General features: G+C 45.0%; 1 protein-coding gene across 2 annotated transcripts in view; it reads right to left on the bottom strand.

Annotated features, from left to right (window-relative positions):
* FAM120A (family with sequence similarity 120 member A) overlaps nt 1-14106 on the bottom strand; it is a 439339-nt gene that overhangs the window by 290310 nt on the left and 134923 nt on the right. For both annotated transcript variants that reach the window (XM_085624582.1, XM_085624581.1), the window contains exon 3: nt 3284-3366. In XM_085624582.1, the coding sequence (XP_085480708.1) occupies nt 3284-3366 (83 nt within the window). The remainder of the gene's footprint in view (nt 1-3283; nt 3367-14106) is intronic.

Raw genomic sequence — 14106 nt, forward strand, 5'->3', positions numbered from 1 at the left:
ATTATTTGATGCCGATGATACTGTGTTTTTTTCCAGTACCCCAAATTATCTTAAACATTTAATTGATGCCTTGGTAGCATTTATGGAGGATCTTGAGACAAATTTTTGTAAAAACCACATTATGACTTGCGGACCACAAAATATGAAATCTAGAATCGTTTCTGTAAAAGAAAACAAGTGAAAAAGTGCACCAATTTTCTTATCTGGAGTACCATTTAATTCTACCAGCTTGTGGGCACCGTCTTATCATAAAGCGAAAAGGATTTTGCCATGCTGTGTGGATTTTGTATAATTTTTTGCCAAACACAGGTAGCAAGCCAATCGCCACATTACTTGAGATCTATAAAATGTAATGTTTGCTGATTTTAACATATGGTGCTAGCGTATGGAATTACTGTCCGTAGAAAAACCTTCAAAAAGAGGAAAATTAATTGTCAGTGCTTTCTAGCTTTACCTCTCAACAGTTCTCATTATTTTAGCCATGTCAATTAGATTTAACTTATATTGAGAATCTTATAAAGCTGGCCCATATGCGTTTGTGAACATCGATATAGACCAACCACAAACCTAGCTTAAATTAATTAAAATAAATATTATTGAAGATTGTCTAAATTGTTCTACATCCCTCAATATTCTGCGGCTCCTACACATCAAAACTGTGATGGAAGAGTTGGTTATCCGGTCCAACTGTGGTGAAGAGTTGGTTATCCGGTCCCTATTTGTATATCTCATTTTAATTTAAAAAAATGATAGGTGTTCGGTAAAGAATATTTTCCTGGAACGCAGGCAGAATCTGAGCAAACTATGTCAACAGAATATTAATTTTATCTCTGTGGGTCTATTTTCTCTAAGCCAGACACCCGTGGTGGGTTAAGGTCAGTGCTATTTTAAATTCCTGTTCTTTTTCTTTCAGTCCTGAGGAAGTCGAAGTATTACTCAACTGTTGACGAAACACGTGTTGGCTGAATTCTTCTTTGGTGGATGTACAATTCCATTAATGTTTGGAATTTTCATTGGCTATGTGAAAGTGAATATTTTTCTTATTTGAAGACTATTGGATTACACCTCCTTTAGGCCGAACATGGATTAAAGTGGATTTATATTCATTTACTGTTGGATGAACATGGATTTCTTCTTACTATTTCAGTGCTCGGATCATTCTGTTGACATAGTTTGTCCCTCTTCTCCTTTTGAGGGACATATTAGGGTTGCTTGGTAACCCAACCCGGTTTTCCTTTGAGCACCATTCAAGATACTTTGGTTTTTCTACTTTTCCCATTCGTATTGCAGAGCACCTATTGTTGTGTTTAACCTGGTTACCAGATTGTTATAATTAATCTGAGAGACCAAGGAATTGTCGAAGTCTTCACTGAGATAGTACGCTATTTTACAGACGTCCTCAGGCATGCAGCTAAATTTAACAATTTCACAAGTATGAGAACGAGCTCTTCTATCAAGATTTTGACTAGAAATCATAGGTTATCTTTCTTTTCCACAAGGTCATTTTGGTAAGGAACGGACTTGGGTTTGTCCTTCCGATGAAATTTCTCTTAAGACTATGCTACATTTTGGGTTTTTTGTACTTTTTTTCTTTTATTTTAGCTGCTTACAAGCAGATTCTTAATCCCCTTGTTGAATAAGAATGGATTTGATAGTTGTGGACCTGCACCATGTTTTTATTTAAACACAATAAGGAAATATAATTTGTCCTGCTGTGGGCGGTTCTGTAAAATTTGCTTGTCATAATTGTAATTTTATGATGTTTCAACCTTAATGCCATTTGTGATGTGTATGTTTTTATAACAATTTTTCTGTGATCTGTACTTTTATGATTATTTTATAATAATTGCATGAGGATTTTTTGTTTGATTGATTGACTACCAGAAACAAACTATATTCAAGCTTAGTGGTGGGAAGGTCAGGCAAGGTTCGAAGCGGACTAGAACCAAAAGTTTGCCTAGAGCTAAAAGTTTGGCTAAGTCTCATCACAGCTCTTGTCCAAAGGAGACTGTCTTAATCTGTTTTGGAGCCAAACACACCAGGCAATGCCCCACTCCCCGTTTTTTTAAAGAAAAACTTTTAAAAGGCAAGACACCCGAGTAGATATATAAAATGTTTTTTTTCTTTAACTTAATGCTGGCCCATAAATTGTTTCTTGGTAGGAAGCTGCACTTCACATTTGTTTCTTGAAAACCTGAAACCCAGACCATCTTTCATGTGATCTCTGAGGAAGCGGTTTTGCTATCCTATTTAACTGCCATCGTTGAGCTGCTGAGCCACATCTAAAATGATTCTGTTTTTGTTACATCAGTGGAAGCCAGTAACCTTAAAATAAAGTGTAAGCGTGCTGCCTGTAACTTAACATTGCAATTTTTCTGAAAGGCTTACATATACAAGATATACTATGAAATAAATATTCATACTAATATAACGTAATTATACTGTACTAAATACTAGCGGATGAGGGATGAAACCCAGAAACCGGTCCCAGGGTGCTTGTTACTGTCCAGGGAGGACCTGGCCTGCCAATTTGGGCTGGATAGTTCCCATGGGGAGCAGGGCCAAGACTTGTTTGCATATGGCTGGGTTTAAACTGGAATGGCATGGGGAGCAAAAAAACGATGGATTTAGACCCAGATCTCTGTACTGGGGTGAATGTATGACAATGTTCTGCATTCTGTGCATCAACTGTTGTTTTTGAATTTGTTCCATATAACTACAACATTAACCGTATATGGAACGCATGTGACAGCTCATATTTTTCTAGGCTCATCAGGACGCAAAGGTATGCCCCATTGTGTCAAAGTTTATTTAGTAAACATTTTCGTCACTCAAACCACTGCCAAAACAGTTTATAATGTATAAAATATAATGTATTAAAAGTAAATACTAACATTTAAATGAAATATTTATTTTTAGAGCATCATATTTTTTTTTACACAGCATTTCTTTTTGTGATCTACACGCCAAATGTTTCAATGGTCCAGCTCCAGTTCATGCTTGGTCTCTTGCGGACAAACCAGAACCCTGGTTCGAGCTCTTTATTTGCTGGCTTGCACAACTCTACTCACACTCTCATACAGAGAAAACCAGGAAAGGGGAGTAAGGTTTTCCGTAACAAATTTTAGAAAATAAGCAGTTTCGTAACAAGTGTTAAAAGTAATGTGCGTTTTCAATTTGTAATCGCATTCTTTTGTTATTCATTATGAGGATTTTACATAGCTGGGCCCGTCAATATTGTGAATCCTACTTTCAATAGCATGTGTATTGTTCTGCCACATACCTTCAATGAGGCAAGTGGATGTTCTGGTCCAAGCAAACTCCAGTGAAAGGCAGCCAAATCTTCATCGGGTAAAATGTGATTCCCTAATACAAATAAGCAAATGAAAATAGAAACACAGATAATTATTTGCCTTTTTGTACTGGGAGTATACCTTGGAGTATGTCAACGCATCGCCAAATTAGTTTAAGGTCTCCATCAACAAGTACTTTCGAGATAATGCAGAAATAACATCCGAAAAAGTATTTCCGAGCAATACTTCATATGCAATTATAGCCAAAAAATAATTGTTGTATGATGGCACAAAAATCTCAAGCATGTGCATGAAAAGTTCAGTCATTAGATGTCGTAGTGCTAGAAAGCTCTACTCCGACATCCTTTACATGAGGCTAGAGTGACCTAAACCGGTCTCTTAGGTCATCACGCCTAAAATCACAATAATTCATCAATTAAAAAAAATACATACATACTTGTAAACAGAGCGCCTTTGACTACCCTCTTGAAAGTTTGGTCTGTTCATCTGCCATTTACATTTTGCTTCCACCCCCCACAGCACACAGCATGAGACAGTACAGATCAAGGTGGGTCAAAACATTTGCCAGACATTTTTCCAATTCTGTTCTCTTTCTGAATGTTTTTAGCCACCCTTGTGTGTTTAAACTATCCATAAAGTTTACACTAATTCAAAGCCAATAGTACCTTTTCCAGCACTATAAAGAACCATTAACCAACGATCTACATTATAAATGAAAAGGGCTTATTTACCTGTTCCAGGATGCCTGCAAGGAAGCACCCGTAATTTCAAAGAAGCATGTCAGCACCTTACCAGAGCCAGGTCTATTGTTATTGCCAGAGCTTTTTGTGTCTTACTAATGTCCAGGTGCTGAGCATCATTGCGCTACTGCCTACACTAAACCTACCTCCCTTACATAATCAAAAGCAAAATCACAAAAATAAACTACCAATACTAATATTACAAAAAATACTCGTTTTACTTTTAAAAAACAATAGTTAATTTAGATTTCCATTATTCAACATTTTAAAACTACTGGAAATATGTGGAATATGCACTCATTTACACCTCCAAAAAGATTTTGAGGTTTTCCTCAAACAAATTAGACAGTCTGAGCGGGTGGAAGAAGCAACGTTGTTTTTTTGTTTTTTCACTCCCTGTAATACCCTTTGTTCCCGCGAAAACTTCATTATTTACCTGCAATATTTGTGGTGAAATAATTTATTGGAGCTATTTTGACACACTTTTTAAGTATCGCCTAGGCAGCACCAGCGCCGTCTCTTTGAGACATGCTGTATTGAGGATATGGGCATGAAGCTCTGCTCACTTTCCGTCCATCTTTTTATTTGGCTCCAGTCACTGTACTGTGCAAATTGTGGCTTTTCATTGGTCAATAGGCTTAGTAGTCCATCCTTAGTACCCCATTCTCCCTTCTTGTAATCTATCATCAGGACATCCCCTATTACATATGTTGTTACTCTGTACGTTTTAATCACGGCTCGGAGCACTATTTTCTTTAATTACCTTTCTTAGACCTGCCATTGCAGGCAGGAAATGCTCTCCCTTTGTTTTTGTTTTTGTTTTTTTATAAACGGCACGCTTTGTGGATGCGCACCTTTCTTTATCCCGGCTTGCCATATTTATTGTAACAAACAGTTTTGTTTTTTTTAAGCTCCCCAAGCCGTGCTTTCACATTAATGGCGGCCGAGCCCCTTTCTTTACGCGCGTCTCGCCAGAATCACTTTGGAAAACAGGCAACTCTAAGTTTGTCCGTTGTTTTTGGCTGTGGTGGCTCGCAGTGTGTGGTGTAATTTCTATGGGCAAGGCTCAAAGGTACAGATACAGCCCATAGGTTTCATACACCGCTTGCATTGCCCGTTTGCAAGTAGTGCACTAAACAAGAGCTAGACAAGCATTTGCAATGCAATAGGTCTCGCATTACTGAAAGTTTGAGCTACTGGTGCTGCTAATAATAATGCAACGCCAATAGCTCAAGCTTTCAGAATGCAAGACCTATTGCATTGAAAATTCTTGTTAAGATCGGGCATTACCAAAAGCCATTTGACTTTTTCAAAATTATATGTATAATATACCTATATGGGCTTTCAGCCAGCTCTCTATCATTCATCTGTTATTCACATTTTTACTTCCGTCGTTACAGCATACTGCACAGCAATGGGTAGACTACTTCAGCCACTGGCTAACTTCACCAGTAGTGACTGCATTCTCCCCTTTCACAAGAAGCTCATACACAAAGTAGATCCCTTGGGTGCCAGAGACTATTATGGCAATGAGTACTACTCAAGACAGCCCCAAAACATTAACTTCCCGAAACAAAAACAAGCATTGGCAAACAATAGCTCTCACCTGTGGGATTTTTTCCCACCTATGGCCATGGTTTCCTTAGAATGGAAGGGGTACTTGCCCAGAGGAGGACCACTGGCTCACTGACTGCATCTTTGGCAATGAGTGACACCTGGTGAGAAAATAACTGGGATTGGAGGTTGCCCAGGGCACCCCAATTGATGGTCCCTCAGGACGACCCAAAAACAGATTTCCAGGGGTACGCTCCCTAAACAGCAGAGACAGTGCAGATACAGTGACCCAGTCAAAGTGTAATAGATAGAGGGTATGCCATACACAGTGGTAGGTCCAGTGGGTCAGGGTTTACCTGCTTCGAGACGAGAGCACCCCAAGACTGACCCTGGTGAGGCCACTTCTGACTATGGCAGCACAGGCAGCGGTTCTAGAGACAGCGGACAGGAGACATGTGAAAGAAAACCCCCCTCCCTACATGACCCAGCCACAGTGTGTCAACCATGAGAGGACGGTCATCTCCCCAGAAATCCTGGACTGCCAGGCGTCTGCTCAGTCCACGGGTACAGACCATGAATTAAAAGCCACCTACATGGTGTCACCTTTGAGATGGCAGAGAGTGAAAGGAGAGTGTCTAGCACTGGAGGGGCAGCTCTCACTCTGAGAAACGTAAGAGGCCAAAGGCATCCCAGGAGTAAGTAGAGGACTTCTTACCAGCCCCACGTTCGCAAATAAGGTCCAACCAAGCCACCAGATTGGAGGAAACACCAGGTAGTGAGTGGCCACAGGCCTAGTTCCTAACACCAACAGCTGTCAGAGACCTCTGTTGGTTGATAGCCTTTTGGGCACAGCTTGCCATGGGTTGGGGCCAGAGTCTTAGGCTAGGGGGCAGAATGGACTACATCACCTTGTTGGCCATGGTGGTACTATCCACCTACTGAGATGCACCTTTGACTAAGTTATGGTTAGTCGCCTCACAGTGGGTCTGCAGCCGAGGAGAAAGGTTCCCTGTGGACAGGGTAATGGCTAGGTAAAGTGGTACAGAGGGGTACAGGTAGGTTCAAAGGGACATAGAAAAGACAAGTGCCACTGCAGAAGCAGCGAACTGTCCCCATTCTATTGTCTGAGCAGAGAAGGCTATCAAGGGAATAGTTAGTCTACCCTAACTCTTGGCCAAGGGCGGCCTGTCCAGGAAATCCACATTTTCTGTGTGTCACCCGGTATTTTTCAACTTCCAAACGGATCCTAAGTTTTTTTTACTGACCTTAGAACTCAGTGCACTTTACCCCTACTACCAAGCGGTAGAGCATCTGTGTTCTTCCTTTAAACACTGTCCAATTGGCATAATCCAGATTTTTATATTTAACTTATTAGGCTTCTCCAACAAGTAGCTCATGAGCAACTGGAAGCTTTCTGGCTACCTGTATTAGCTCTCCTATGTGCAGTCCTCCCTACTAAATTAGAAGCTTTTGCATGGTCAAAATAATAAAATTATATCAAAATTTAGTGTAGTCAAAAAAGAAAATCTGTGTATTTTCAGAACTCATAAGTGATGTTTGGAGAAAATCTAGCAAATTTCCAAAATGCATTAAAAGCGGATATTTGAGTGATACATTATGTGGCATTGAGGATAATTATACCTAACTTCATTACCTTGGTGTCAGGGGCACAGCAGCCATAGTCATTATGTTTTCCTCAAGTAGACACAATCAAAATTGACAATGCCTTTTTTTACTGCTGACAATCATGTCTGATGAACAGAGATGATCACAGCTTGAATATGGTTGCCAGTAATGTTATCTTGTCTGACGTGGTCACTATTACAACACTAATAATAGTAGTAGCTCAGGATCATTGTCACTATGCAGAAGTAGCTCTTATTACTAAAAAAGTTTGGAGACCCATGGTCTAATAGTACAAGGGCCTGGAATTTAAAAGCAACTAGTAGACTGCAGCCTTAATTGTGCCATCCACTACAGCGGTAGTGCAAACATGGCTTGAGACATACTACTGTAGCCTGACAGTGGCGGTTTAATTACTGCAATTCTAACAGTCATACTAAACCCTCTTGCCAGGCCAAAACCTCCCTTTTAAATATAAATGTCACTCCTATGTAGGCCTTGTGGGTCACAAGGAAGAGTGCATGGGGTTTAGAACAGGTAGAAATGTAATGTGTACATGTTTTGGTAGTGACTAGCATCAAAAAGCTATTTTTCACTGTGGCAGGCCTACCTGTCCTATGTAGAAAACAAAAGTACAAATGAGCAAATGAGAATTCCTAATAATGTATTTATGGAATGGAAATAGCTAGAATAATAACTAAACAACTACTGGGTAGGTGGGGTAGGGGGGGGTTGCCACGCAAGATGGCTGACAAGCTGCATCTCCGATGGTTTCCGCTTTGGCACTGGCAAAATCCTGAACCATCCTGGAAACTAATTGATTCCTGTTGCCCACCTGCTCCCATTAATTTGCTGATGGGTCCTCACCGCAGCCACTGGTGAGGTCATTTCCAGCATGAAGGACCTCATAACAAAGGCTGGGTAAACGATGGCTTTCCAGAGGCGTGAAAGGTAGAGTAGTGCCTGGAGGCGCTTTGCGGCCGAGAGGTGAAGCGGCCTCCTGGCGGCAGCCTAAAACGGATCACAAGACTAGAGGAGGCAGCACCAGTGAGCCCAGTAGAGCGGGCCACGTAAGTAGTGCATCAGGTCGTGAGGGGCATTGTGATCGGGGACGACTGCGGCCCTCGCCTCAGGCCACACCCCAAAGCTGAGTGGGTGCGTCAGACTTATTTCAAATAAAGTGCCAGCAAATCTGCAATATCTCAGCTCCTTTCAACTAAACTCAAATCCACTCGCAATCGGCAGGGGTGCCCCCCTAGTTTCAGCCCCAAAGAGTGCAACGTCACTGAATTTACTAGGCCCAAAAACACTCAACGGACGAGTTACTTACCTTCTGTAATGCCTTATCTGGTAGAGACGAGATCTAGCCGCAGATTACTTACCTTAGAACTTCCAGGTGTCAAGCTGGAGCCGGAAGATTTTTGACAGCAGTACCCCTGCACACCTAATAAGGTGGAGTCGGGCGAATCCGCGTGACGTCACAGGCGTCTGGTTCATCGTTGTGACGTCCACGTAGTCTATAAAGGCGCCACCTCGATGCGCTGACAACCTTACTTTTCACGACTTTCCACTCCAGAAGCGCGGAGCCATAAGTTGTTAAAAAACCACAAGGGCCCTTAAGGGCAACAGCCCTGACTCTAAACTGATCCGCAGTGCAGGGAGGATAGGTGGATCGGTAAGGAATCTGCGGCTTGATCATGTCTCGAAGAGAAAAGGCGTTGCCGAAGGTAAGTAACTTGTCCATCTAATAGAGACATCTAGCCGCAGATTACTTACCTTAGAACAGACAACCAAGCAATACCATCCCCGGAGAAGGGGCTGCGGAAAAGTGTTAGACCAGAAAGTCCTGTAGGACCAAATGGCCAAAAAGGCCTTCCCTATGGACCAGATTATCCAGGCAGTAATGTTTGGCAAACGTGTGCAAGGACGCCCATGTAGCCGCCTAGCAGATGTCGAGGACTGGAACACCACGCTGAAGAGCGGTGGTGGCTGTCTTAGCCCTGGTTGAATGAGCTCTAAGGCATTCAGGAGGCTGTGTCTATTCCAAAGCGTAACAAATTTTTATGCAGAGCACAACCCAACGTGAGATGGTACTCTTCTGCACAGCACATCCTTTCTTTGTTCCAACTTACCCTACAAAAAGTTGGTAATCCACCCGGAACTCTATAGCGCGATGAAGGTAAAATGATATTGCTCTTTTTGGGTCTAGACGGTGGAAACGCTCTTCTTCCTTAGAAGGATGCGGAGGGGCATTGAAGGTGGGCAAGGTGACAGACTGCCCTAGATGGAAAGGTGTCACCACCTTAGGCAAAAAAGAAGCCCTAGTGCTGAGCACTACTTTGTCCAGAAAGACAGTCAGGTAAGGAGGCTGAGAACACGCTCACCCTCCTGGCACAAGTTATTGCCACTAAGAAGGATGTTTTGATAGTAAAGGAGCCGGAGGGGGCATTGTTCCGTGGTTCAAAAGGTGCCCAAATCAAATAGGTGGGGATCAAGTTATGGGGCATGGTAAAAGAAGAGGGGGGAGAACAAATGAGTAGGCCCCTCAAGAATATCTGTACATTGGGGGTTTAAAAAGTGACGGATGGCGTGGCAACTGCAGAAAAGCAGAAAGGGCCGAAAGGTAATCCTTCAGAGTGCCCAAAGCAGAGCCCGGATGGGTCAAAGAGAATGAAAAGAGGAATGTCAGAAAGGGAGGCAGACAGGGGCTCAACAGACCGTTCCGTACAATATTTACAAACTCTTTGCCATCGGCAGGCGTATACCGACTTGGTGGAGGTATGCCTGGCTGCCAGAATAACCTCACAGACATCAGGAGGAAGGTCAAAAGCTGTCAATTGACGCCGCTCAATCTCCACGCATGTCAGTGGAGGATGGACAGGTTCAGGTGGAGGACCCTTCCCTGGTGCTGCGACAGAAGATCCTCCCAAAGGGGCAGCCTGATCGGAGGATCGTTGCTCATCTGCAGAAGCTTGGGATACCAAACTCTCTGTGCCCAGTCAGGAGCCACAAGAATGACTTGGGCCCGGTCGTTCCCGATCTTCTTGAGCACTCTAGACAGGGGTGGTAAGGGTGGAAAGGCATAAAGAAGACCTGTGCTCCAAATGGTTCCAACCAAGGCTCCCCCCACTGTTGAGAGACATTGCGCCATCTCCGGTTGGAAACGCTACTCCTCATCTGCTAGGCACCGATGGCTGAATTTGTCTACCCTGGCATCCAGGGAACCGGCCAAGTATTGAACCAGGGATATGCCCTGTTCCAGCCAACTCCAGAAAAGCAGTGCCTGTTAACAGGGTCCACGACCCCACCCTGCCTTGCTTGTTGCAGTACCACCTGGTGGTGGTGTTGTCCATGAACACTTCAACTAGCCATCCCTTGAGGGATGGTAAAAAGTCTTTCAGTGCCAATCGGATCACACAAAACTCCACAAGTTGATATTCCCAGAAATGACGCATTAAACACCATTGTAAGATCTGGTTGGGGTATGGAGAAAAGTCTGCCTCTGACCCAATTGCGGTTTTTCAGCCACCACTGCAGATCTTTCGTAGTGCCCTCTGATATCTGGACTAAGTCGGCGAGATTCCCCTTATGCAGCGCCCATTGGAACTTCAAGTCACACTGCAGAGCCCACTTATGCCATCTGGCATGATCCACCAGCAGGATGCAGGAGGCCATGAGGCCCGGCAGCCTCAGAGTCAGTCTCACGAGATCCAGGATAGATACTGAAATATCGGTATCATAGCCTGAATATCCTGGAGTCGCCGCTCGGGAGGATAGGCCGGAAATGCACCGTGTCCAGAATGAAGGGGAGCGTCGAGAGGGAGTCAGGTGTGACTTTGGCATGTTGATAGTGAACCCCAGCTAATACAGGAGGTTTGCCGCAGTCTAAAGGTGGGAAACAACTGGTTGGGCAAGCCCCGATTGAACAACCTGTCTTCGAGATAGGGGAAGACTGGCATCCCTGATCGCCGCAAATGGCTGCGACCACCGCCATCAACTTGGTGAACACACGAGGGGCACTAGTCAGGCCGAAGGAGCGCACCGTAAACCAAAGGTAGCGACGATGGGCAGGAAGGGTTATGGAAATAGGCGTCCTGCAGGTCCAACGTTAACTTCCAGTCTCTCAGGTCCAGGGCAGACAGGACCTGAGCAAGAGCGAGCACTTGAACTTTTCTTTTCTGAGGAAGTAGTTAAGGGCTCTGAGGTCACGGATAGGACGAAGGCCTTCATTATTCTTTGGAACAAGAAAATAGCAGGTATAGCAACCACAGCCTATTTTTGGCCTGGGAACTCTCAATCAATCAGATCATTTGCAAATCGCACTACTCACCCGTGGGGGGTCTCAAGGCGCTGAGGGGGGGGGGGGGGGGAGGGAGATGCTGCTACTGATCAAATAGCCAGGTCTTGAGCAGTCTTCTGAAGGTTAGCAGGTCCTGGGTCTGCCGTAGGAGGATGGGGAGGGTGCTCCAGGTCTTGGCGGCGAGGTGGGAGAACGATCTGCCGCTGGAGGTCGCTCTTCGGATGTGGGGGACGGTGGTGAGGGAGAGGTCGGCGGAGCGGAGCGGGCAGTTGTGGGTGTAGAAGGTAAGACATCTGTTGAGGTATGCTGGTCCAGTGTCGTGGAGTGCCTTGTATGCGTGGGTGAGGAGCTTGAAGGTGATCCTCTTGTTGACAGGGAGCCAGTGCAGGTCTTTCTGGTGGGGTGTGATGTGGCTGCGGCGGGGGATGTCAAGGACCAGGTGTGCAGAGGCGTTCCAAATGCATTGTAGTCGTTTCAGGAGTTTGGCCGAGGCTCCTGCGTAGAGGGTGTTTCTGTAGTCCAATCTGCTGCTGACGAGGGCCTGAGTGACCGTTCTGCTTGTTTCGGTGGGGATCCACCTGTAGATCTTGCGGAGCATGCGGAGGGTGTTGAAGCAGGAGAACGAGACAGCGTTGACCTGCTTTGTCATGGAGAGAGTAGAGTCGAGGATGAATCCCAGGTTTCTTGTGTGGTCGGTGGGTGTCGGTGCTGTTCCCAGTGCGGTCGGCCACCAGGAGTTGTCCCAGGCCGAAGGGGTGGAGCGGAGGATGAGGACTTCTGTCTTGTCAGAGTTTAGCTTCAGGCAGCTGTTCTTCATCCACTCGGCGACGGCTTTCTTTCCTTCGTGGAGGTTGGTTTTGGCGGTGAGGGGGTCCTTGGTGAGGGATAGGATCAGCTGGGTGTCGTCGGCGTAGGAGATGATGTTGAGGTCATGCAGTCGAGCGGCGTGGACGAGCAGTCCCATGTAGATGTTGAACAATGTCGGGCTGAGGGATGAGCCCTGGGGTACGCCGCAGACTCTCCGTAGCTCCCTTGACGTCTAAACCAAGAGAGGTTAGACGTCCTCGCGAAGTAAGAAAAAGTGACCTGTCATCAGCCGATCATAAGTTGGAGGCATGGAAGGGGGGGGGTGGTATCAAAGGGGATAGTCCCTTCGGACTATTTGCTAAACCCACCAGTCCAAGGTGATATCCTGCCAGTGGTGGCGGTGATGGCATATCCTGCAACCAACTGGACGCCCATGAAATGGGAGAATCGGACTAGGAAGGATGAGGCGGGATGTTTGTGACCTGACCTGACTTCTGGCCGGTGAACCGCACCCATGGCCACAGAGAGGTTGCAGAACTTGCGCAGTCCTCTGGCTGGGGTAGGGCTGGCGTGGTTGGAAGCCACTTCCATAGCCACGAAAGGAGCGAAAAGCAGACGCAGGCCGAGATGACACAGAGGCCCAAGGACTTGGCCGTAGCCCACGACTCATTAAAGCTCTCATACGCTGCGTCCGCCTGGTGAGGAGAGCCATCAAAGGGCATTTCCATAAGTCAGACATGCAAGGCGTGGCGCCTAACGGCCACCATTGAGAAAATCACTCTGCCCAGAGAGGCTGTAATGTCTAGGCCACAGCATATGGCAAACATTGCTGCTACTCTCCCATTTGCAATAGCCTGGGAAAGTACAGCCCAGGCCACCCCCGGGACTTGTGGCAGCACTTGCACAAGCGTTTCCCATAGCGAATGGTAGTAATGACTCAAGAGGCATGCAGTTTTTACCTACCGCAATGCTAGGCTGGTGGAAGAAAAGATCTTACCACAGCGGTCCAGCCTTTTGGATTCCCTATCCGGGGGTGTGGAAGGGAACTCGCCACGGGACATAGAAGGTTGGACCACCAAGCTCTCTGGGGTAGAGTGGTTGGAGAGGAAAGCTTGGTTGCCCAGAGCAGAGCGATGGTGACAGGCGGTAGTTCTGTTCACTGGAGCCCCTGTGTTGGGTTTGGACCAGGTGCCCAGTAGAACCTAAGTTAAGGCCTTGCTGAATGGTATCTTGAAATTCAAGGAGAGGGGGCTCTATAAACCAAAAGGATGGAGCACCCAGTAACCATAAAGTTTAGAACAATTTTTCCTTTTGGATACACTCAATATTCAATAATACATACTCGTACCATCACAATCTACTCCACATATATCACTCACTCATGGTTTGAGCACTTATGAACCACCACCAAATGTTCTCACAGTTATTTTATTATCGACAATTGAAAAGTATATTTCTTGAAGGACTATCCTTCTACACAAATTTTCACAATCAAATATAAAATCAAAATAAAGTAAAAACCCAATATTTAAAAAACGGAGAAATATAAACCAGACAGTTCACTATGTCTTCAACAATAGCTAATCTGGATAAACACGTAGATCGCCTAAGACACAGGTAAAACTTCCATGTCAAAGCATCATGGCGAACCCATCCAAATTTAGCATTAATAGCGTCTACGTGTTTCGGTGGATAATGTTCAATGGAACCACCTTCTTCAGGACAATCAATTTATATTTTTCTCCTTATGTTCATTAAAACACATAAT

Source organism: Triturus cristatus, chromosome 9 (assembly GCF_964204655.1).
Source record: "Triturus cristatus chromosome 9, aTriCri1.1, whole genome shotgun sequence".
NCBI classification, from domain to species: Eukaryota; Metazoa; Chordata; class Amphibia; order Caudata; family Salamandridae; genus Triturus; species Triturus cristatus.